This window comes from Acanthaster planci, linkage group LG10 (assembly GCF_054643075.1).
Source record: "Acanthaster planci isolate LZ-2023a linkage group LG10, COTS_SCS, whole genome shotgun sequence".
NCBI lineage: Eukaryota > Metazoa > Echinodermata > Asteroidea > Valvatida > Acanthasteridae > Acanthaster > Acanthaster planci.
Genome location: NC_141786.1, coordinates 11,102,619 through 11,128,940, shown reverse-complemented (window position 1 = coordinate 11,128,940; position 26,322 = coordinate 11,102,619). Strand labels below are relative to the sequence as shown.

The 26,322-nt window shown below is 42.0% G+C and overlaps 2 protein-coding genes across 5 annotated transcripts; one reads left to right on the top strand and one right to left on the bottom strand.

The window, feature by feature from the left end:
- The first annotated feature begins 6,040 nt into the window (after window positions 1-6,040).
- Window positions 6,041-16,217, top strand: LOC110983923 (paired box protein Pax-6-like). 2 transcript variants are annotated; one of them, XM_022243600.2, is made up of 7 exons: window positions 6,041-6,735; window positions 7,923-8,084; window positions 11,572-11,727; window positions 11,950-12,219; window positions 12,527-12,777; window positions 12,931-13,020; window positions 14,219-16,217. In XM_022243600.2, exons 1-7 carry the CDS (start codon window positions 6,723-6,725, stop codon window positions 14,480-14,482), a joined length of 1,206 nt encoding a protein of 401 aa, XP_022099292.1. In that variant the 5' UTR covers window positions 6,041-6,722; the 3' UTR covers window positions 14,483-16,217. The 2 variants fall into 2 exon arrangements, with proteins under 2 accessions (XP_022099292.1, XP_022099290.1); XM_022243598.2 differs by having other exon boundaries at window positions 6,042-6,735; window positions 12,931-13,026.
- Window positions 14,975-26,058, bottom strand: LOC110983905 (sulfotransferase 1C2-like). 3 transcript variants are annotated; one of them, XM_022243568.2, is made up of 8 exons: window positions 25,906-26,058; window positions 22,162-22,220; window positions 21,476-21,625; window positions 21,102-21,238; window positions 20,040-20,274; window positions 19,598-19,692; window positions 18,265-18,439; window positions 14,975-17,660 (listed from the first exon to the last, which is right to left on the bottom strand). In XM_022243568.2, exons 2-8 carry the CDS (start codon window positions 22,187-22,189, stop codon window positions 17,554-17,556), a joined length of 927 nt encoding a protein of 308 aa, XP_022099260.2. In that variant the 5' UTR covers window positions 22,190-22,220; window positions 25,906-26,058; the 3' UTR covers window positions 14,975-17,553. The 3 variants fall into 3 exon arrangements, with proteins under 3 accessions (XP_022099260.2, XP_022099261.2, XP_086998350.1); XM_022243569.2 differs by lacking the exon at window positions 25,906-26,058 and adding an exon at window positions 25,689-25,876; XM_087142224.1 differs by lacking the exon at window positions 25,906-26,058 and adding an exon at window positions 23,352-23,532.
- Between the last annotated feature and the right edge of the window lie 264 nt (window positions 26,059-26,322).

Genomic DNA, 26,322 nt, shown 5'->3' with positions numbered 1-26,322 from the left:
TGGACCCGCATTTGGCGTTTACACGCACATATAACGATTAGAATTTCTTTCACAAACAAGCAAATTTAACTCTTGCACTGCACAAATGGAACACTTTCGTACCAGACATGCGCAGTGGCAAAGGCTATAGGCTTTCCTGATACCGTTTTCTCGATTTAACGACTGAACAAAATTGAGGTGAATTACTAATCTTCAATTTCAATCAAGTTTATAAGAATTGGAGAGTACATTTTAAGGCTGTTTCAGAGGTGTTAGGCAATGGACGTATTTACTGGACTCAGACAATTAAACTCAACGATTAAAAACAATTCAGTTTCACTGCAGAGAGAAATTTCTCTTTCCGATGAAAATTTGTAACGAAAATGTCGGCGTTTTCAAAATTTATATCGAAATGAATACAATGGCAACCAACGCGGGTAGGGGCAAGTTACCTCGCCCCTCCACTCGTTACACCACTGATAATGAATGTCACTTGTGCCTGCCCAACTGATAAGGCTGTCATGTTAAGAACTCATGGACATGCGTGCCCATGGCAGCGCGTCATTCGAACGGCTACCAGTTCCAACAATCCATGGGACGTCGGAGAATTTTTGAGAACGGGGAACAAATGTTAGGTCGTAATACTTCTCAGGAAGTTTAAGGCTTCGTGTATAAAATTGTATATGACTTGTAGAACAAAAGAGAGATTTATATCGCGGCGTAAGTTGCCAATTTCAATTAAATCGTGCACAAGCTTCAAGGCATCATCCCGCGAAACACACACTCAGGGGTATAGCTGGGGGGGGGGTAACGCTCAAGTTTACTTGGGTTAACTGTCAGTTTCACATCTTGTCGCTTGCTGCTTTAAAACTGGGAATTTGTGGAGATCAACTACCCAGATTCCGTTTTGCGCCAGAATGACGCCGGTAGAGTCTGGGGAAAGACAATGCGTCCCGTCTCCTTCGTGGTCACCGTCGCTGTAGGCCGATGTGCCTTGACGAACGCAAATCTCTGCGCGAAATTATTAATTTCCTCGAGCTAGGTGCGTCAATGATTAAAAAAAAAAAGGGCGGGTATCAATGGCCGGATAAATTAAAATGCCAAGTCAGGCGTGTTGGATTGGTGTAACGCGCCGCCTCCCCGATGCCGCACGCTCGCCGGGAGCTTATTATTGGTAATACGGTTATAAAAAGGAAAAGAAAAGATAACAAAATGCCACGACTTGTTAAATGTACACACAACGAGCGTCCCTTTTTATCAACAATTGTCTTGTAAACAAACAGAGGGAACCCGCCATCGGAAATACCAGCGAATATTGTATTAGAGGAGATATAGAGGTTAATGTACACCGATTTTTAATTAATTTTTTGAATAGGAAGTGCAGGCGACGAAATTGCGATGGTTTTTATATTTTGAAGTGGGAAAAGGCCATTGTCAGTTTAAATAAAAAGACATGCATATCATATTTTTTTCATTATATCCCCATGTAGACATTTCTTTAGGAAGTGAGTGCCTAGGTTGCCTGATAAACGCAAATTCACACGATCGTTTGAATCGTTTAAATGGCGAGCACTCTTCAAACGCGAGGGAAAAGATAACTCAAGCTTCTAGGCAACTGATAATTCATCTGCGGACCAGATGTCAATGTGGATATTGTAGTGGGAAAACATGCACGATATAGAATAAACTTTCCTTGTTAAGTTATTCGCTTCTATTTCCACCTAAGTAGATCTGGAGTCCAAATTGTGAATAAAAACAAAATAATTGTACTTTTTTGATTCGCTGTGTGGTTTTTGTGTATCTGTCTGTCCCCCCCTCCCCATTGTCAAGTCGGTTTATACTCCGTGTAAGCCCTCCATCAAGACAACAACTCTCCCCTAAAAGATGCGGAAAAGAACTAACTGTCGTTACCATGGAGTTGCCTCGCCGGTTAATAAAGGGTTGTTGTGATCATTGATCATTTCTGGTAATGACACCAAGGATTCCTCAAAGCGCCGTAGGGACTTTGGCCCGCAAGCCTGAAGAAACATGTAAAGAGGAGACAATAAGAAGCAGTCAAAGTCTTATTAAGGGAGTTGGAAGAAATCCCAAGAGGAATCTTCTGGGTAAAAACCCAGGTAATCAGACTGGGACTGGAAACAAAAAAAAAACACAATTCAGTATAGAAACAGGTTTCAGACCCAGGCGCATGCTCACGAATTTCTACAGACTCATCAGTGATCAGAGACGACACAGGCATATACGGTATCCTCTCCATTGCTGAAGCTATCCTATTGTCCCGTGGAGTCAGCAAAACAGATATCGCAGGATCCATCTCCCCAGTTAAATTCATTATCAAAGATTAATGCTGCATGTATCATGTCAATTTCATTCAAATTCTATAACCAGTTAATACACTGCAGGCAATACATGTTACTGCATTGGAGTTATCTGAAATCAGACTGTTTTTGTCACTATACGTTACAGACTGGGTACCCGTGTTCACTATGGCTTTAAAAACCACGCAAATATAGCCCAGGTATTGTTTCGTTGCAAAAGAACAATGTCCCGTCTGATGGGTTAATCACAAAATGGAGTCATGAAGACACTAGTAAGATTCGTTAACATTAGTTTTTGTTTGTTTTTTGTTTTGTTTTGTTTTTTTTGGTGATACAGAGTCTGGCGCTTTCATTGTCCATTTTCAACACTTATGTTCACAGCAAACATTTTAAACTGATTTTGTATTGTTTTCTATAATATTTTCCATCTCGTTGCATTCTGCCACTGTGCACCAAACACCTGCCAAAGTTAACAGCAATTTACCATCTCGTTTTGATGGTACTCAAAAAGGTCTCGTCTTGGACGCTTCGACAGTCGTTGAGATTATTGGTACGCACCACTTCTGGTTCCCATTATCTAAACCATAACAGTCCCAAATCCTCCAATTTCAATACGATTTTACATACACCCTTGAGGGTTAGGGTTAAAACATTTAATCTCCTGTCTCCAAGCATCCCTGCCTTATTAAAGCAGAACTTTTGACCTGATCAGAGCCCATTTCCTTCAACTCCTTCCTGCTGTCAAATTGCTGGCTTTCAAAGTTTCCTGTTATTGCTTGTTATACCCCCCCCTTGCTCTCTTAGCCCCGTCCGGTTCCAAGCATTATTTTAATGCCCAGGGATTTTTCCGTACATAACAAATCCCTTGTTTTGACCCATTAAAACGAGAAAACAACGATGCACGTTGCACAAGAAAGGGTATTAAAAATGGGGAAACGCAAACCCGCGGCGCAACTGTAGTAATTAGCATACTTCGGCTGGGCCCCGATCTAAGTTATGCGCAAACGCAAGATTAATTTTCTGGCGTCGCCTGTCGGCGGGAACCACGAACGCATGCGCAGTGTTTGCGCAGCTAAGTTAACGGATGCCTAGTCGTGTGCTGAATGCGTGCCCTCCCACACCTCTGTTGTCATTCTCTATTTGAAACAAATTAGTCTCTCCTCCAAAAGACGGGGGCTTGTTTAAAGTTCTCACGCCCGCCAAACACTCATCCCGTCTACTTTTTTTTTTAATTGTGTATTTTTTGATACACAAAATGCACTCTTCCCATCCCTCGGAAAAGAATTCAGTTCGAAATGTGAATCTCATTCGTGAATGGGAACTGGGATGAGCAGAATAGGACGATGAACGGCGGAGGGAGTGGATTCAAAGATTTATGGGTTAAGACATAACCACGGCGCCAGCACACACAATGCTGCCGTCATATTAGGGGACAAACCGAGAGAGAAAATGAGTTTCAGGACTTTTGAGATGGTGAATGTGGTGTGAAATCTTCTCATTGTGTTGCCTGGTGACGGAGGATACGGTGACTGCATGGCATGCTCTCCTCTTGTCACATTTACTGACAAAGCTGTGAGAAGGTACCTTTTTTGAGGGGGGGAGCGACTGGCAGGGTGTAAGGTAAGGTGCGTATCTTCACTTCAACAAAAATACACCAATACATGTATCTCGATCGAGAAAAGGACTGGATAGGTCGACACGGCACGTTTCTGCCATACAAACTCCATGCTTGCGATAAAGTGGATCGCTGCTGTCCAATCTTCGTTGTATTAAACTACTTAAGGGTTAATCTAAATGGCCAATAAAATATACGCTAACAAAACCGATGAAATCTGTGGAGAGAAAATTGTAAAAGGTGGCAGGAATTCCCAAGGACAACATCCAATTGAAAAACCCAACACTAAAAAAGAAAAACAATCCACCAATTCAGCCTGCTAAGGATTATAGTGCGTCCAATTGACCCAATTCCCCCCCCCGCCTCTTGTGGGTCACCAGAAAGAGGTAGATTTTTGCGGTGACGTCGTGGTTGAAGTTTTGCACTTACGGCCGGTTTTTCTCGGATCCAAGCCCACAGGCTACATTTTGAACGGGAAAAGAATGACTCACTCAGGGGAAACGTCGGGCGAAATTGGCTTTTCCTTTGTGAACTTTCTTCTGTCCTTGCAGTCTCAGTGCGGTTAGCTATGTTTACCTTACATACCGAGGAATGTGGATATTCCTTTGTTTCTGTGCATTCAAGAAACCCTGGAGAAAAACATTCTCATTTGTCTCATACCAAGAACATTCTTTTTGGGTGGAATTTATTGTCTGTTCTTGCTCACTTGATAAAAATAATTAATTTATCCATTTATAAAGCGCAACTTTCATTTAAATATGTTCAAATGCGCTGTACAATGAAGACATTAAGCTTGGAACAATGAATACCTTTGAACAAGGTTGAGCCGATGGCATACACGGGCGCCTCGGGCACCGCCAAGCGACCCACATTCACCAATATCAAAAGGGGAGAGAATAAGAAACAGTTACAGTTTTAGAGGTGGGAGGAAAACCCCAGAGGAATATTCTGGGTAAATCCACGGAGTCGGGTAGAGACTGAAAACCCAATCCACATGTGGACCGGTCCGGGAATCAAACCTGGGACCACAGAGGTAGAAGGCAAGGAAAGAACTACCTTGCCAACCTGACTTTACAGCAGTTAATTTAACCCTCACTCCCAAAATTACCCCCAAAACTGATTTGAAGATGACAAAAAGGTTGATACAACCCGCACTGCGTTGACCCTTCCTTGTTCCTAGTTACTGTCGGCACACACTCTACCCGTTTAGACACCGTGTTTTTCTCGGAGAATGTCACACACTTCGAAAAAAAATGATTCTTTTACGCCGCATTCTCAATATGCTTTTTCCTGTTAAGCGCTTGATCTCAAATAACGATATTTAGCCGATGATCCGCACACAGATCGTCTCCAGTTGTCTATGCATTGATTTTGTTTTAAACTTGCCGAAAATATAGACAAAAAACAGCGAGGAGAGCGAATCGTATTCCTTTTAATTAAGCCACGTACTGAAGCCGTAATAAAAACCAGTAAATCAATGAGTTCTGCGGATGAGAGTCGCCGTCTTTGGCTTACGGACCGTTTGCAGATGAATCATTAAACTGACAAGACATGTACTCTGTCGCTACATCGGATTTAATTTACAGCTCCTCAGGCATTGATTTCGTTGGGAAAGAAAATAGCTAATGTAGCGGTGATTGTTTAGATAGCGAGTTTTTATTGCTTCCTGGTCTTGCGTTGTTAATTACCGCCCGAAATTGGTTGAAGTGTCGTTATTTGTATCAATCGATATCGCTGTTTTCTCATAATGAACAAAGGCGAAAGCGAGTGGAACTTGGAATCTGGGTTAGGGGCCTTTTATCAAGTCAATAGATATCCGTCTGCCCGCTGGTAATTGGATAGGAAAACACTACTTTGGTCACGTCTACAGCGCGTTTGTCTTTTGTCAACACATTCAGGCGTTAATTGAAACTACGGTTGTTGCAAACTGCTCAAACTGTATATGACGTTGGTGCTGTTGCGATGACAACCGAAAGTATTCAGACGGTGGGCCAATCGAGCGGCAAGGATTTTCAGTTCTGTTGTTAGACGGCCCAATCAGAGCATTTGGTGTTGTAAACGGTCCAAAGCCGCGTAGTTTTATCCATGGCAAAAACTCTTGAGGCTGATGAGCTTAAGCATCGCTTTTGAAAGCCAAATGACTGTTTTCCTCCTTCTGCAAGTGCAAATCGTGCACACATCATCAGCAACGTTTGCTGAACCAATAACAGTTTGATAGCCTTCCACCACTCGCTGACCACGCCCACTTAACGCCAACTCTTAACCAAATCCGCAAACCTTTCCTGTAACTGGCTAATCAATCATATTTCACTCGTTCCCCTAAAAGAACGAATAGGGAAAACAGAAAAGACGACTTGATGATATTGTCTTTTTTTGCCGCAAATGCAATATCGGCCGCCGATACTGCCGTCTACGCAGCACTCCGACCCTGTGTGCTGCGCCGATGCGCGGAGGCGTTCACGGCCTGACAACGCCTGTTGCATTCGGGAGGTTCGCATGAATGGGCCCTTTACATTGTAACCAAAACACGCGACCATTGTCCGCCGTTGTTGACCAGCGCCCTTTCGAATGTAATTAATAACACCTTATCAGGTTTAAATTGACGGGCCAGGCACGGGGGACGACAGTCTAAATCCCGGGCACCGGATCCGATGGCTCGTGGTTGAACGATCGCTCCGGGGCACGATTAACACCGAGAACTTTACCTCCCCTTTTTTTCGACGAGGGAAGAGCGTACGCCTCTAACATCGCTCCGGGCGACAAGGCGCGGACGACGGCCAGACTTTTTTCAGTTTGATCGGCAAGCTGGCATGCATTTCGGAGGTGAGTATCGCAACGCAGCTAATCTATGGTTATCGGTGTTTTTGTATAAGCTTGGTGTAAGATCGTTGTGAGTTGTCGTGCGTCAATTTCTCCACACTGGTAAACGATACTGAGTCAGACAAAATTCTGAAAGAGGTTGCAGAGAATGTAATTCAAACTTGATGGATTTTACGTGTGAGATCGTGAATGTTTGAAGCCTAATAAAAACAAACGGTACGCCTTCGGAGAAACACAAAACTAGACTTTTTCAAAGATTCTCTGATATATTTCTAGGAATTATGATATAAAAATAATCAATTAGGAATTAATTCATATGCGCACGGGCTAATTGTATTTACTTTTTTTAGTCGGAGTGGAATTTCTTTTTTGTTCTAAAAGTAATGACCACTACAATATTATGCATTCATTTGAGTACACCGACTTATTACATTTAGTTCTGCTAAGTCAACTTTTATTGACCTCTAGTTTCCTATGAGTAATAACAGAATAATTTTACAAACCGTAACATAATAAAACCAGTCATTACCAATAGTAAATAAAAGAGAGTAAATAAAAGACAGCTGAGCGTACTATACAATTGCAGCTGCAATTTATTTTCGAAAAAGCCTATCTCCTTTTATAACAATCCATGAAACTCAAATCCAGCACGGCCTGCATTATCGTATTATTTTGCAATGTTACCTGCAAAGAAAATAGTTATTTGATGTCCCCTAACAGTCTTCAAACATTACTAGAAATATTAACTTGCCGGGCCAGAGTGTGCTTGCTGACTTTTGTGGTTGAATATTCAACTGGAGGACTTGTCTGTCGTCGTTGAAAATGTGTTTGAAGGCGTATAGACAGGCGTTAACATTGACATCGTGTGTCCCAAAATGTAACATTCTGCAGGTAATGGTTAGACGTTTTGCAGTTATTTTCTAATTTACGCTGTTTTACGTTAGAAATACAATACTGGGATTTTGTCCTAATCGTTTTCTGTCTCTCATCTTTAAATGCGTTTCTGGATCCAAGTGGTCCGGAAATTTATAATTCTATCAATATCCGATGTAAATTCAGATTTTAGCAGACCCAGACCAGATATACTTGTTTTTAATTGCTGTAGGATTGATTTAAAAAAACAGACTGTGAACGTTTGTTGTGATCAATCAATCCTAAGTGACTAAGTTTTACACCGCATTTCCATTCAGTTGACGCCGGTTTCAACCAACTCGGTGGTATGTTTGCCAACGGGCGCCCCTTACCGGAGACAATGCGTCACCGCATCATCGAGATGGCTCACTGTGGGGCTCGACCTTGCGACATATCCCGGCAACTGCTGGTGTCTCATGGCTGCGTTAATAAGATCTTGGGTAGGACTATTTCTATTTTCAAAACGTGGTAGATCAAGTTATTCACAACTGAAAAGCATGACCACTTGGCATATGCAGTTGACCCCAAACTACACGTATTGCTTTTGAGGATTGGAAACAGCTGCTCTAACTCTCCCTAATTTAAATAAAAACGAAGTTAAAGTCGAATAATGGAGTCCTCTTTTTTTAAAGATGCAAGCAGTTTCTGGCTAGTTCTATTGTATCAGAACAAATTGCTGTTGAAAGAATGTACGGTGTAGGTTCGACTCAGCTCGTCCAATACTCAACATACTCAAGGTTAAAAACAGTTTAATACGAAACGTCACATTCACCAGAATAAATTAATGCTATATTGGTATGGAACATGTTTATTGTAATCTATGTTGTAAACAATATTGTGAACAATCTGAGCGATCCCTCGATCTTTGCATGATCCGGCAATCGTATTGCACGATTTGTCGCAAGTCCTGCCATCAGCTAATCGCCATTTTGTTTCTAATTTGTTGTTGTTGAAAATTGTTTCCAAAACGGGGGGTAATGTCTGTGAAGTTATACTGGATCGACTGAAAGCACATTACAAGTACATGTACACAATTAATACATGTTTATCAAGAATATAAAAAAACACAAGTACCGATGCTCTCCCCCCCAAAGTTACATTTAGGCCTATTTTGAATTCATTCCTGATTGCACACCTGCACTTACGATTGATGGGTATAAATTATAGGCTTAAACGGTCTGGATCCCCATATCCATTTTCTTCCCAATGTTTGTCGATCCAGTTTTTGAATTGGTTGGTAGTCTGTCATCCAACCCATTCAGGATCTTAAACACTTCAGTCAGGTCTCCTTTCATTCTCCTGACCTCCAGGGGGTAGAGTTGTAATTCTTTCAATCTTTCATGGTATGGCTTGTGTCTGAGGTTTGGAACTAACTTTGTCGCTCTTTTTTACACTCTTTCTGGGGTGTTAATGTCGTTGACTTGGTAAGGGTTCCAAACTTGTACACAATACTCTAAGTGAGGTCTAATGACTTTGGTAGGTTCCTTTAGTGTATTTGTAAAATAAGGTTGAATTATCGATGATGTGGACATTGGTTCTGGTTTGTTAGGTCCAGGAAAGGCCATCAAGGTCACTTTTGCCAAGTGCTGCATGATGTTCAATAGTGTCAATTATCTGTTCATATCTGGAGAGCACTAAGTTTAGGAGGGATCGTTTCAATTTGACCCCCTCTACTTATAATTGGTTTCTCCACATGTTGAACAAAGTGCACATCTTGGATGATGTTATATAATATATGTGGTTCTGGAGTTGGACTTGCACCAATTGTGCCAGTGTTCCAGTCGATCCAAGGGAAGTTGTAATCTCCCACAATAAGAAGATGCGTCACATTGATGAAATTGGCAGAGTGTAATATTTGGTCTCTTAACTTCTGGTTGTTGTCGTCTTGACTGTTTGGGCTTCTGTAGCAAAGACCAACAAGTAGATTTTCATGCTCTTGTTACTTGATTAAGCACCATACCGAGCTGTGGAAATTGATGTTATTCATTTCATGGCAAGCAACTGCTGAAAGCGAGTCATGAACAAGCAGGATAATTCCACCCTCAACGCCGGTGGGGGAATCTTTGTCAAGCCGAAACATGGTGTAATTTTCAAGTGAAACTTCACTTTCCGGTATAGTGCTGCTGTACCAAGTTTCTGTTATCCCAATCATGTCCGGCTTCAGCTCGTCTATTGTTGCTTCCAACTCTGCTCTTTTGCTCATCAAACCTTGGATGTTTGTTTAGTAGCATGTAATCTTGTCTGTTGTTTTCCCTTCATTTGTAGTGCCCGCACTTCTGTTGCCGTAGTTCTTGTTGTTTTCATGGTTGACCCTGGAGGACTTTCATGAATGGCCAATCTCATGTATATTCTCATTATGGTTCTCAACTTCGTTCTCGTTTCACTTTGTAGTTTTCGTTGTTTACCTTATGGCTAATCACATGCTGTCATCTTTCCTACTCTTGTCATGTGTTCTGTGACTATGGCTGTTTTCAGCTATTTTCTTTGGTTAAGAACTTTTAGACCGCAATTTAATCCAGTTCCTGTTGTCATGCTTCCGTGCATCAGCGACTGGTTGACTATTACTAATGACTTCACTTTCTGCAGAATTGGTGCATCGTGAGGTGCTGGATGCAAAAGTGCTGTCCTTAGAATTACTTGATTTCCTGTTGGTTGAACTGAAATTACATCTCTTCGTCGGCACCATCGTCGTTCGGCTTTCTTCCGCCGCCTCGAAACGGCTTATCACTCTTGATGATTCTCCCATTTCTAATCACCAGCTCTGTCTCTCCCCTGCTCTTTCTAGTAGCAAGCTCTGCATGAAGTTCCCTACTGTTTCCTTTTTTCCTCTCTCACAAAAGGTCGAATCGAGTAATGTAGACCTTCTGTAAATTGGAGTCTTTACTCGTTCTGACCTGCTTGGCTCTCATTAAAGCGTGTTTTTCACATTCTCCATTAATGACAGTTACTTTCAATATGCAGGGTTTACTCTTGCCTTCTGGTTTTTCCCCAAGTCTGACTGGCTGAGAAACTCCTGTGTCTTCTAGATATTCCAAAATTTCTCTAGCTTGATTTACATCATAAGCTTTCCTATCTGTACTATCCGCACTAACAAATTCTGGGATTACACGGTCTCATCTGTTTTTCACTGTGTCCCTCCAAGTAATTGGCCACTTTTTTCCTCTATCACTTCTTCCATTTTTTCTTGTCTGTGAAAAGTTGCTTTCTCTAAGTTCTCGAAACCCTCGATCATCTCGTCTAGTTTCTTGTTTAGTTCAGTGATGTCTGTACTAGAGCAAAGCTTACTCAGAGTTGGACGTGATGAGCTGTGGTGTCTACCTTCCAGGAAACATGACACTGCTGGCAAACACCAATTGCAGAGCCACATAAGATAATCTTGGTATTTTACTTTTCTTTGAAACCATTTTGTAGTCGGTCTGGCTAAAGCCGTTGTGTCCATCTGCCACATGGGTTACAACGCACAGCTTTTTCATCATCACCAACTTGTTTATGACATGCTAGAGCTGCACACTCTACTCTAGTCTAACTAGAGATCTTACTGGGTTTTTTTTTCTGAAATACTCTTGGGCGATGGAAGGTCATGTAACAAACGAGTTTTGTTAGGGCTTGGTGGCCCTGAACTTAAACTTCCTGTCCTATCGCGGCGGGTACAGCCGCTATCTTGGATTTTCATTCTGCTACGTGATTTGCTTGTACCAGTTGGATCATCTGCAGCATCTGATGATACTGAAGCCATGATCGTCGTTTCTCTGACCATTATAGGATATGGGGCAAGGCTCAAACTCTAAACTACACCACATCAAACCTTTACTGGTCCTCTTCTTTCTTCTCCAATCTTCATTTTTCGGTGCAATCTCAAAAACACGTCTGATACGTTATAGCGGCCTCCTATATATGTATATAGTTCTAAAACAGCAAATCTTTCAGGTCGATTTCTGGAAACCGGCTCTGTTCGTCCTGGAACCATAGGAGGGAGTAAACCTAAAGTGGCCACACCCACCGTCGTGGAGAAAATCGAGCGGTACAAGCAAGAGAACCCAACCATCTTCGCCTGGGAAATCCGAGACAAGCTCATCTCGGAAGGTACGGTAGACCAACCCTATCTTGCACGAGCCTGAATTGAAAAGGGCGCTTCGTCCAAATGCTCTAATCATTGCATTTTAAAAAAAGGTCAAATAATTAAACTGATACTTCGCATCATAATTTTGAATAAGTCTTTGAATTTTGAATTGAATCTAACACTCTGTTACATCTGTTACGAGGACACGTAGATATTTTTGTGGGTAACTTCATGTATCATCCCAGGTGTCTGCACCACTTCAACGGTGCCCAGCGTCAGCTCCATCAACCGTATTCTGCGCAATCGCGCCGCCGAGCGCGCAGCCGCCGAGTACGCCCGGGCCACTGAACAGGCATACCTGAGTGACTACGCCACCGCGTGGACCCACTATGCCCCGCCCTATGCTATTGGACCCGGCATGAGGATCACTGACAGGAGGCTTGATCCACGGCAGACACTGAGAGCGTGTTGTTCTGGCTTCCTGTGTGGTTCGCCCTATGGAACGTATCCTCCGAGTAAGACACTTGATTTTTTGTCTCACCTTCAGCCAATGAAATAAGATGCCCTATGCTGATAGTTAACATACGACATCATAATGCCCCGATACTATAAAACATTGTAGAGTTTCTTAGGTGTATGCGCTAAAAAGGTACAATACAGGTGACCATGAGCGTACTTCTCTCATTCTGTGCACCTTTAAAAATAAATGGTTTGGTACCATTCTGATGCCTTAATGCCATAACGGAGCTTTAGTAGTGCTCAGATAATTACAACAGTTCTATAACGGGCAAAAGATTACATGGTGTGTTCTTTACTGGACAGGTATCCTACCGTCTTCCAACTCACCCTCGCCTTTGGCTACTGAGAGCCAAAGCGATGTGCCCTTCTCTGCCTCGTCTTCCTCGGCCAGTCCAAGGCCCCGCTCCCCTTCGCCAGCGACGCCCGTCTCCTCCTCGGAGAGCAAGGTCTATCAGCCCGAGTTGGATCCCTCCCCTTACAGGGACGCGATCAGTGAAGAGCAAAGACGGAAGCTTCGACGGAGTAGGACCACTTTCACCCCTGAACAGATCGAGGTTAGCTCAAATGAGAGGTATCACCAGTAATGAGGAACGCTACCTCTTTGGAAAATACCTATTTATTTACAAACGAGAACACCAGCCCTTAGTAGCTAGTGTCTTTATGCCAAATTTATTCTTACCGTCTGTTGATTTTCTCCCGTCTTCCAGATTCTTGAGAAAGAATTCGAGAAATCGCACTACCCTTGCGTCTCTACCCGAGAGGACCTGGCAAACAAGACAACGCTCTCCGAAGCTCGGGTACAGGTACGAGCCTGTCAGGCTCATTTCTTCTTTTGCATGTTGAAAACCTGTGTCTATTTCCAAGTGCTAATGAAAGACACATACGTGACCAACTCTGTGAAAATGAGTCTTAAATTCGCCAGAGCCACTGTATGAGTTTTCATTCGTGTTGGAAAGAGCAATTGAATTTTTAGTTTTGGTGTATCACTTAGTTTGGCATCCTGATGAAAGTGGATACTCCATGGTGAAAAATGTTGTGGGTTCCTATTGGTTTACAATGTGCAAAATTATTCTAAAGGAATTTCTACTCCAAAGTGGCTCTGGCGACTTAAGACTCATTTCACAGAGCGGGCCACACATGTAGTTTGTGGGCTTACCACATTCGGTCTGAAATGATGAACATAGATTCTGTGTCTCTCTGCGAGAGAGTTTCTCACCTCAGCCTCGCAAATAGAATGGAAACAGGGAAAACAGAGAAAGAACTTTTTGTTCCAAGAAGCATTGCTATGCTTGGAGACGAAATGCATGTTTAAATTACAGCCACTGGAACGACCCATTTGTCTACAAGTTTTAATGGGGATGGAAAAAAAAGCAGCCGTAAAGATTTTGATGTTTGTCTCTCACGAAACTCGCCTAATTTGACAACACGCATTTCAAACACATAATTATTATGGGTAAAAATAAGACGTTTTACTGTTTCATGACTAAACACAGCATCAGCATCCATCCTTGTGGGATATGGAAATAAGTGCATGTAACTGCCTTTGAGACAAATTGGAAAATAGGCCCTATTCGTGGGGTCCAATTCCAGTCATATTCCCCAACGTAGTGTATTTATCTGAAAACGTTAAATTCAAGGAACTAAACTATGCTCTACCATTTCATTCAGACCCCCCAAATCACGTTGTACCATCCCACTGAGGGATTCAAATTGATACTGTATGAATGCGACTGAAATTGGGGACGCCTCGAATATGGTCTATTTACATGTGTACGTTGTTAAGACTATGGCTGCAACCGAATCTGTTGTCTAGGGCTACGTCTAAGTCTTCGCTCCATTGGAAATGTGTGGAAACGCTTAGACGATAGACCTAGCCGTAGCTCTGGAAGCCCGTTTCGGACACGGCCTATCACAGTTGCAAGTTGGATGGTACCAGCTGTTTGTGTCCTCTGCTCCTCGACCGGTAAGGTTTTGATCCTGATTTACGCATCGCAGGTGTGGTTTTCCAATCGCCGGGCCAAATGGCGCCGCCACAAGAAGATAGGCAGCCTCCAGTCGCATGCGGGCCCTCTGCTATCCCATCCTTCGCACAATACCCTGTACCCTACGTCGGTGGCCCTGCCGCGCGCCTACAAGGCGGTGGAGCTGGGGGGCGGGAAGGCCACGCTCCGGCCGTCCATGTCGTCAGCCTTCACGCCGCTCAGTCTAGCCAAGGCCACGGCTGCGGCCTCGTCAGCCTCGTCCAGTGGCTCTCCCTAGTGCTGCCCCCCTCCGTTTTGCTGACAGAAGGCGTTCCGCAGCTTGTGTGTAGCTATGAGTTGGGTCATCTCCACTGAGAGGCGGTTACGGGATTAGACTGAAGTTGTCATTGCTGTATATAATTTTACCGCATATGAAAAAACCCATATCTGAGTTTTGGGTAATGTAACCCTAAACACATCCGCTTTGCAAGGCCTGATCTGTGCAGTTAATGCCTTCAGCTTATTGGCAAAAAAAGTAAACTGCAATGCGCTTCCATAGTAGCATAACGGTCAACTTATCGCCTAAAGTGCAACGTAGGACTTTAAGGCTAATCAGGAATTCTTGGCTGAGTAAGAGGGCGCTCTCCATTTTTTCTGTATTTGAATATTTCGTTGCCATTAAAATTGTGAAGGGAATGTGTAAACCTGTTTTAGCTGTGAATGTTGTTTTCAACAACAATGTGTTTTTGGAAGGCAGGCCAGAATACTAGAAAGTGAACCATACATCACCTGCTATTTGTCAGCCAACCACCCGTAAGGTGGAGTTTTAAATCTACTTTCACAACCATTGAAATAGTGTATTTTTAACGCCCCTAAGAGGAAAGGCTGAGGTTAACCAGTAGTAATCCAACTAAAGTGATGTGCCTATACGACATCGTAAATTGCACAATTTTTATCCACTGAACTATCGCATATTGACCCTACGAAACGCTCTTCCCCATCACTCTCTTACTTAACTTACTTAGCGAACAATTATCAGGGAAGGTAACTTGATAACATTGTACCAAGATAATTCAACACAATGTTTTATTAATATGCGCCACCGAAAGCAAAGCCGCTACTTGTAATATGCAGGCAGAGCAATGATTTAATAATCGGCAGCGTTAAATCTGCAAACAATAATAGTTAAATACATTACTTACTTTTATATTGTTTAGCTAATGAAACTAACTTTTAAAATAAATTAGCACATAGTAAAGTAATAAAAAATGTATTCTGTGTTGAGTATACCAGCTGCTGATATATTTAGGTCGTTTCAAAGGCCTGTTATGAAGTCTATTAATCTTTATCTAGTAAACTACAAAGTTGTAGAGACGAACGCAATGTGACGTAAAGTACTACACGCATGATGACAACACTATACGCAGGCCTAACTTTAAACATGTTTTTTTTCTCTCAACTGTACAACATGCATATTTCAATTGATGAAAAAAGGAAACACAGTAGCAAGTAAGTGAACAGAGAGCCCACATGGTGGGCCCTCCCCGGTGATAATATGTTTTCTCTTTGAATTCAGTGATAGCACACAAAAGGTCATCACGTGTATTGTCACAGAGGATCAAAGATCTGTCCTCGATGAGGGCGCACCGTACAGACTGTGCATAATGCCTTTCCCTGGCCTACATATTTTGATGCCAAATTAGTTTCCTTCGCAGAATGTTGATGTGGGTCGTAGATACTTGGCATTATCCGCTTCATGGCTTATACTATCATGGTATTCAGTGTGCAGTGAATTGTAGGTCATGGTTCAGCAAGTTCGCGTTTTGTTAAAACCAGCAAAACGTGAATGATGCGCCCATACACTGAAGCTAACCTGAGTTGGTTTTAAGTATAAAGTGAAGTCATTATTGCTTCTGAAGTATACCATTGCGATCAGTTATATCTTTTTGTAATTTTAACAAGTTTGCCAAACTAGCTGTATTTTTTTGGTGCAACTCTGTGCAATAAAAGGTAATACTTTGTATTAAAGCTCAGTGATTGGTGTAAAGCTCAGTGATTGGCTTAAGTACTCGAGATTTCCTATGTCGTTAAAGTGTGACATACCTATCGGCTGTTTTCACCACTTCATGACCAAAGCATGGTGATACTGGGTCGTATGAATAAAAACTAGCAAATGCTATGAAGTTCAAGCAAACAGCAAAAGCATTTACTGAGAAGTAAAACCATTAAGAATAAGCAAATGCTTGAATTTGTATGAATAAAAATGTTTCTTTTACTGTTCAGCATCTGCTTGTACAAATAGTAGCAAATGCTTTATGCTTGTGGCTGACTTCACAGCCGAACGGTTTTGCACAACAGGGCTTCGCACGTACAGACACACACAGTGCAGCACGGTACTGCATCTTTAGACCTCAGCATGACAGGTAGGCCTAAGCATGATGGCAGTAATTTTGATCGCAGAAACCTTGATGAAGAAAAATGCTCTGCCACTTTCAAATCGGTACATCTGCCTACATCTGGTTTCTTGAGATTCCCTTCTAAAGGCATACAGCTTCTCCTTTCCAATGACATCCACGAACGCTGCCATTTTAAACATTAGGCCTAGTAAATGCTCCTCGTTTTCAAGCTTGCCCTGACCCATGTAAAGTAAATAGGCCTACTCCAATTCTGTAGAACTTAACATTTTTATTCATACAAAATGAAGCAACTGCTTATTGTCAAGCACAAGCTTATAAGAGTAAAAAGTAAATAATTTTACTTTTTAGCAATTGCACTAAAGTAAAAGCATTTGCTTCGTTATTATTCCTACAAACACGAGTAAATGCTTCGAAAATGGTAGTAAAAGTACTTACTACTTTTTATTCATACGACCCACTGTCTTGGGATTTCTTTCTAACTGAAAAGAATTTTGATAGGTGTTACAGCAAAGGAAAACTGTCCTCCCCGACACGATGGGAAAATCTTTAGCTTGACCAAACGCCGCATTTTCCCCTTCAGCTTACGACCAGTATAGAGGGCGCACTCCGCCCTATTAGGTCCGAGATGTGAGGCACTCAAATCTTATTTTAAACTATCACCTGATTGATCTGCTAAAAGTAATTAAATTGTGTTTACCATGAGAAAAGGGAAAGGGGAAAAATGAAAATCCATGGAAGCTCGCTAATAATTTCTACATAGGAAACTGTAGAAATGTTTCTAAAATCTAGAGCATTCTGACCCTCGACTGACAAAAAACAGAAAAAAATAAGAAAAGTCATAGGTCACCCCAAACTTAAAACTCAGAACACACCTCCAAATGACTTTGCCATTTTGGCCAATAACCATGAAATTGGTTCTAACTACCGAACAGAAATGCTTTCGGGCGGTCGACTAGTAGTCAAAGGTCAATCCAGTCCCGTAGAACTTGTCCCGAATGAAGGCGTCCATCTCCTCGTTCTGGGCAACAGTGAAGTGCGATTTCCAATCGCCAACTTTGCCTGAGCATAACACACAAACACACATGTAAGTGTGTATTTGCCTGCAACTATGACCCCCTATTGTTCCTCTTTTGTTTGTACTAAAACGTTTTTGGAAGACCACCCATATGTTTTGTACACAGTTGTCAATCGGGGACCCTCTGTCAATCGGGGACCTTATTGTCCTCTATTGTTCAGGGTCCCCAATTGAATGCAGAAACAAACTCACACACCCACACAATAAAAAAAACAACACACACCAGAGACGGGAGAAATAAAATGACACCAAAAATTGGTGAAGTTTTTACGGTGATCTGTCCTTCAAAAACAGTGCAAAACACACCTGCCAGCACTGAAGGGTGAAAAGGTTGACTTCAAGTTTATAAAGTAGAATGCATGGTTTTCGTTTGTGCAGTGTAATGCGTGGAAATGATCTGTTCATATTTTTTTACCATCAACAGCATCTCTCTTTTTATTTCCAGTTGTGGACAACATTATCCAAAAGTTTCGGTTTTCCCGAATCGAACAAAAGAAAAAGAGGCCCTATCTTTTGCAGAAAGATGTTTGAAGTCTCCAATCACGCCCATCGCTTGAAGTATTTATGACAGGCTACCAACCCACTCACCTTTTCTCATGAAGGAAGTGGCCGCTTCTGCCGGGACCCAAATCGAATCGGGGTTGGACATGGGGTTTTTCTTCATGTTAGCGAAGGTGCAGTGCTCCGTAATGGCGTCCAATGTCGCCGCAGAAAAGTCTTTGCCCAAGAACTTGCTGATCTTCTCAACACTGCCTCTCAGATCCTGAAAAAGGGTAACTGATATTCATGACGGATCCGGAATTTACAAAAAGGGGAAGGGAAAGGCATTTTTTCTGTCACCCATCCCCATGGCGTAAATCCCTGGGGGATGGGGTATATACCCCCACACACACTTTTTGAGGTGGGTAGATTGGCTGTTGAATGACCCCCAACTTTTTTTGTGATGAGCAAAGAAGTAAGCGGATTATGAAGAATGTTTATGATTTTTAAACGACTTAAAATGTTTGGAACATCACTAAAAGTGGAAAACAATGTGATAAAGCCATATATACAGTGATCTGATGTAGGATCCTGAATGAATTTGATAAAAATTACAGATGAACATCTTTATCATGACCATCGTCCCCTATATAGTGTGCATGGTGTAGCCCCCCCCCACATTTTGAATTTCCATGGTCAGGCAAGTCATTCCCCACCTTTCCATGGCCCCCAATTTCCAGCACAGATTTACGCCCACTGCCCATTCCTCTTCCTGCACAGATTTACGCCACTGCCCATTCCTCTTCCAGCACAGATTTACGCCCACTGCCCATCCCTCTTCCAAAAAGACCAAACAAAAACAAAAAAGAAGAAAAAGTAACAGCGCCAAATGTTGTGCTTGATTTCTGGAAGAATGCAATTCATCAGTGAAGCAGCGTTTTGAATGACGTTGTGCAGTGTTGCGCTTTATTCTCACTGTTTTTCCAAGTATGAATGATCGCCAAGCATTGCACGCCCAAGCTAATCCAAACCTATTTCGTGTTGATATTATTTGATTGTCCTCTCAGAATGGAGAGATATGAAGAAAAAGTACTCTTAACGGTGCCAAAAAACCACATCACCCTCTCTTCCACATAACTCATAATCGCATCTACGATGCTCCAATCGATTTTCTTGTAATATCATTTTTCGGCTGGTGTACATGCTCTCTTGGCATACATCAGGTGTTTTTCACTTAAGGCTGTATAACTGTGAGTGTATTTATAGTGCTTTGTTTTCATAGCATGTAAATATATTGCTGTTTTTGTTTGTTTGATAATGGCGCCAAATACACCAAACCCTATACCAAATCAGAGCACCGTCATATTTTCAGCATGCCAAGGCAACTTCTGTTGGATGTTTGCAAGCTGAAGTTTTAGAGAACGATGCTCGACACGCTTACCCTCTTCAGGTGCTCGAATCTCAACAGCAGGATTTTCGGATCGTGTCTCTTCTTCCAGAAGAACAAATAGTGGTCCCACCACGGGCCGTACTCCACTGGAGAGGAGAAAAATCACACGTTACAGGAAAGATGTGAAAAGACGCTCCGAATTCAACTTAGCATTTGTTGCAATGTCAAATGTCATTGTTGCTAAATTTAACATCAAATCCAACAAAATGACAACATAAGAAACAACGGATATCCAGACCTGGGGAACACAACACGGATTTTTCTTCAGATTATAAAATTGGAGCGGATATCCGAATCAGTGTATTTGGTAATATACGTCAAATTTCTTCCCTGGATGGTTTTTTTTTTCAACCCATGTGGGGGTGCTTCTGGTCAAAGCGGGTGCTAGTAATTTGTGCCAAATAACAGAGGAAATGTGCTTTTGGCTTTTCACCTTTGCCATTCATCATGTCGTCAAAAAACTCGCCAAATGACTGCTCCTTTTGCTCGGGATCGACCATCTTTGTGAAGTAGAAGTAGGACACGACCACGTCCTTGGGGTTGCGGATGACGTAAACAATCTTGGCCTTCTTCTCCCAGAGCTGGGGAGGTAGGAACTGACCGGGTAAATGCGATTTGATGACCCGAGGCGACGGAATCGAGTCCACAATCTTGTGGGTTTTAGGCACCTGGGGAGAAGAAAACATTCTGCAGATGTTAGGACTCTCCGAAATTTATTCACTTATTCCATACGGACACTGAGTGCTGTTTAAACTTTACTCAAGTCATCGAATTAGGCCGCTTTTAAACGTACGTAGGCCACACCTAACTCCCGATATAGGATAGCTGTACTTTTCCAATTTATTGCACATTACATTGTGTGATTTAGAAAATATTTTGGAGACGAAAACACGGCCGCAATAGTCAATCTTAAGAGCACAAAAAGGTAATCGAAAAATAAAGAATATCAGCTCGGCATTGTAACTATGAGCCTCAATCTGGACGAAGAGAGGGCAACGGACGCTCTGGTACTAACTGCGCATCGAATGATTATTAACGCAAGCGTTGTCGCGTGGCCACCAACAAAATGAGAAACGGTTACGGTTCAAACCTGGGGGGAGCGGGATTGCGTAGCGGGTTCAAGTCCCGGTTTGGCCTAGGCTTTAGGTGCATTTGGTTTCCAGTCCATACTCTCTCGCAGGTTTTCTCCGGGTATTCCCGGTTTCCTCCAGCCTCTAAAACTGGCCCTTCCTCTTAACTCAGTAGGAACCCTATTGGAAATATGTCGCAAAACTTTCATGGGCTATCCCTGGCACTACATTGTGAGGTAATACCGAATAAACCCAATCCAATACAATCCAACGTTTCTGAAGACCAAGAGGCAGCCGCGACCTTCGGCGAGATTGGTGAACGTGGCTTCAGTATGAAGGTCACTGGTTGCCAAATCTCAGCGCGTCTTGCGCACGTGTTTTACATCCTGAACGACTGCACAGTGAGATTTGGAGAGATTATTCACCGTTTTGCCTTGGAGGACGCTAGACGGTGGACTCATCTCCAGGAAAGGCACTCGGAACACGGTGTGTCTCTTGTTGACAGCCTCCAAGTCCCCGTCATGCATCACACAGGACATTATCTCCTGAACCCAGGTTGTTCCTGCCAAGGAAAAAATCAAAGCCTAAATACACGTGTGGGTACAAACCCTACCTAAAAGCTCCACCAAATTCCCAGTAAAGCTGGATGTATCCATTGGTGATGCCGATTTTTTCATTACATTACTGAGAATAATATTGTTAATGATGCACTTATTGATGGATGGACTTTACTCGGAGTGTAGGGTGGAAACATGGCGTCTTTTTCACGGAAATTTAAAATAAAAACGACTTCTCTCACCGGCTTTGGGAAATGTTACGACCCAGCTGTCTTCGTCTCTAACTTCGAACGTTTTCAGGGCCTTCACCACTTCGTCCCCTCCTTCGTGCAGTTTGATGCCATCGTACTCAACGGAAACCGATTTAACAGGCTGCGACCATATTTTTTTGTCTGAAGGAAACACAGCAAAGACTAGTGTCAATGACAGGTGTATTGTTTAACTAGGAAGAAGATTTCTCAAATGTAAGGCCTTTGAGGATTAGAGAACGATTTTCGCTGTAGTTAAAACTATAAGAAATTGAGTTCGGAAGCAAATGAAACTGTTAAGAAGAACATGAATGAAGTGCACATAGATCAAAGATATGAGCCTCGAGTTGGACCAAGAGAGGGCACCATTTTCTAAGCAACACAGGCTTCTTTGGCACGTACTGAATTTCGCTGGTTCACGAACGACTTTGAAATGCACGCGTTGCGGTCTCATCTCTACCAACTAAATGAACACTTCCCATCCAGATGGCTCTTTTCAATTCATGAAGGAGTGCTTCTCCTTGAGGCGGATATTCATCCCAAAATACATTTTTGCGAGAGTTCAACAACTTAGTTCAAAGGGTTTGACCTATGACTACATTTGGTTCGTATTCAGTTGATTGGATTTAAAGCAAAAAGACAAAACGCCAGTTTTTTTCTTAATATTTGCAAAAACTTACAAGCTTCAAATGTTAAGTATTTATCCATGGTCTGTCCACAGGATTACAACTTTCAGACTCTGCAAATGAACAAAAGTCACGGGTTACGTGTTATCAATTAATGATGGGTGAAATAACCCCAGACCACAACATACTTCTTCACTAACTAAACCCTTACGGTATTAGGGGTACGCCATTAGATTGGGTCAAAAGTTATTTATGTCAATTAAAACTCCTCGTACATTGATACGTGGTGTACTGGTGTACCCCAAGGCTCCATCCTCGGACTACTCCTATTTCCAATTTTTATTACCGACTTCATCAAATCTTCTGATGTTTAGACTGACTCTTATTTGGACACATAAATATAATCACGTTAATAGAAACTGTTAATAGGGAACTGGTCAATATATCTGAAAGGAACCAAATTGTCACTAATTATCAGCAAAGCCAGTTGTATTTCATCCAGCAGTTCTATAAATACTTATCAAAGGATATGTTTGTATTGATAACAATAACATCAACGAGGTCAAAAGTACCAAATTCCTTGGCTTAATTTTATTGACGGTAAATTATCATCGAAAACACATAAAGATTACATATGATTTTTTTTTCCAAAAATGTTGGTATCACTAATGGAATGAAATCGGTTTCACCTTGCAACATTAGACTCGTACTGTATAGGCCTAATAGTTTGTTTCTGGAATATATTAATTACGGAATTTTAACACAGGGCAAAGTATCTAAACAGCTCATCAACAGAGTTTTCAAAACACCCAAAAAACAAAAACAAAAAACAAAAAACACCCTCCCAAAAACCCCCCAAAAAACAAAAACGCTGTTCACATTATCGTAAATTTGGTTTATGTGGCTCACACCGATACAATGTTTGCTTTTGCAGCCGGGATCCCTCCATATGTATGTATATTTTCTTCTGCTATATCCTATATATCCAATATTTTGCTGTATGTGGGAATAAAGTAAGATTGAGAAAGTTTAAATACACGAAGAATTATCCATTACATCGGGCAATTAATATCGGTAACCGAGTGAATGACCTAATTTCACTCAGTCTACCCGGAACAATTTCGGCAAATTCCTCAGCCAAATTTCGGAGACAAAGCACACCTTCGGACTGAACAAGGGTCCTTAGGACTAACACTATCTTCAAAATAGCATTCACACACACGCGTGCGTACACTAAAACTTACCTTACATACCTACTGTGGACATTCTTTCCTTTACGTGCAGTTAAAAAAGCTCAGTGAAAATAGTAGTTTTTCTTGAACTGGGAACACAATGTTTAGCTGGCTTTTGTACAAGGTGTCCTCGACCTTTCCTCTTCTTTTTACGACTGATGACCCCTATCCCGAAGTTCCTCTAAACTTCTTTTTCAGAGAAGAGGAAACGTCCTGTGGACGTCTTCCTTTCCTGCATATCGTGTGGACATATTTTGTTGACAAGTCCACACTAGGTATGTAAGGTTAGCGCACCCCCCACAAAAGTTCCCACTGTTAATGAAATGGAGCCGTGGACAGCGCACAAAGCCGAGGAGGTCACAGCGCAATCCAGGTACTTCAAAAGGGGCTGCGTGGCCCGGGCAGATGGGCAACAGGCTTTGGCAAGACCCGTACAAGTACAGAACGACAGATGAAGCATTTTGGTTGACATGCGATACCCGTGCCGCAATGCTCTGCAAGCACTGTGCGTTTGTCTCTTCGGAACCGGTTTGCGACTGTAAAGTGACCAAAGATCGTGTAGGGCCACGAAGATGAACTGATGCAATCTGAAACCTTATTATAAATTGCCCATTCCCATTCCAAAATACTGAAATCATAAAATTTGGAATTTACGTCACGACATCTGTACAAATGGCTACAGTGTTCATTTTGCCATCTTCCCGTTGTGTTTACGCATGATGTTTATAATTATGCGATTCAGTCGGTCGGTCCACATGCATTAGTTCGTCCACTATTCAAGAATGGCAAACTTTATGTGTGTGTATATTCGCAGATGAACTCATATCTTTGCCACTCTCTTCTTTATATGCTAAAAAAAATATCAATCTGCATACAGACGTGGTTTTAGTGCCAAAACTGCCTTGCATAGAGTTCAGAATGATATATTAGTTTGTCTGGGCCAACGGAAGGAGGTCATTCTTATTCTTTTGTTTCTTTGGATGGCTTTTGACACGATTAATCTCGATGTCTTGCTTCAAAGACTATAGTTCAGATTTGGCTTTGGGAGCATTGTATCAAAATGGTTTCAGTCATATTTATGTGGACGGACGCAGCGAGTGTTTATTGGTTCAAACGCGTCAAAATCCCAGCCGTTAAACTGTGCATGGTGTTCCTTGGGGGTCAATGTCGAGTCCGGTTCTATTTAGTTTGTACACAGTACCAATGAAAGATATTATAAAGCGACATGGTTTGTACTGTGTGATGTAGGCCGACGACACACAAATTTATGTTACTTGTCGAGGTCCCACAAATTCGATGGGTGTCTTGGAGCAATGAATGCGAATAGTCCGTCTTTGGATCGATGTCGCTCGCTCTCATAGACGGGAAAGACCGAGTCAACTACATTTTCGTCTAGGTTTGCCCCTGATCGCGCCTTGGTAGTGCACTTTGTCGTACGGATTATTGACGTTAACATTCATCAGTCTGCCACTGTTAATGATCTTGGTGTTATAATTTGACTCAGAAGGTATTATGTGTGATCATTTTCGGATTTGTGCAAAGGGTCATCCTTTGCACTTTGGAAAATCGAAAAAAATCGTTCTCGCTTGGATTCCAATGCTACAAAACGGCTGGTACCTGCTTTTGTAACGTCGAGGATTGATTATTGCAATAGCCTTTTGCCTGGTGTTCATAATAACGAAATTTCAAAAATACAATCCATTCAAAATTCTGATGCCCGTTTAGTCATTCGGATTCAGAAGGACAATACTATCACCCAGGTACTGAAAGAGCTTCATTGGTTCCCTGTCTCACAGAGGAGTGAGTATAAAATTCTTTGTTTGACACAGAAAACTTTGAATGGTTTGGCTCCTTGCTATTTGCAAGAACAAATTCATATTCAGAATGCTGGTCGTTGTTTCAGATCGAATTCTAATGGGACACCGTACTCTATATCAGCCCGTTGGGGCGATAGGTATTACGGCGACAGAGAGTTCAAGGCTTGTGCACCCAGACTTTGGAATTCACTGCCACTGTCAATACGTGCTTCAGCATCGTATGACACTTTGAAATCTTCTCTTAAAACCCATTTATTTAAAATGAGTTACAGGTGATAATGAATTTAATTGATTACGATTCCTTGTATATACTTCGTTGTTATGTTTTAACCCGTCATTGTATTTAATTTATTATTTTTAAGTTCATTTTAACTGTTACATTTTTGTATTTTAACAAAAAAAGTCATTTTTAATTGTTATATATTATGTTGTAATAAATATTATTGCACAGCGCTCGGAGACAATTTTTTATGGAGGGTGCTTTATAAAAATTCTTTAGTACTATTATTATGAAATACCTCTACATACAAACCTCTAAACGTCAATGTAAACACGATGAAGCCTTTGAACCGTACTCCAAGCACACTCAACTGTTCCCGATTTAGTCGGCAGGCCCATAAAAGCATTAGTGTGAGAACCAGTGCATGCACACGCACACTTATTGTTTGTACTGCACTTCCTGATTAAAAAATGAAGTCACAGTTCTGTACTCTATGCGTTCTCTGATGTTCATAATTGCACAGTATTACCTACTGACTTCCACTTTTCCGGATAGTAGCTGTCCTTTGTTCGGCTTGCAGCAAAGCTATGTAGGCAGGGAGCGACTTTCCCCAGTCGACGTAAGAAGGAAGCTGTTTATTGCCACAGACTACGCTCTCGTCCGATCTTTGCATTTAGACTTGAACTTCTACGGAGGCGTATTACCGCCACTACAATAAAAAAAAAATACTCGCCCCATCGTGTACGTACATTATAACTATCGTGTACGTACACGAAAACGCGGAAGTGCACGCTGCATCCATGTGTTTATAGGGAAAAGGGGCGTGATCGTACATGTCGCCTCTACGTCTTAAGTCCGGTGGAGTGGAGTTCGGCCGCCACCAGGAATTTTGATTTCTGCAGACTGTTTTCCAAGGTTTAGTGAGGTGTTTCTATGGCTGAGAAAA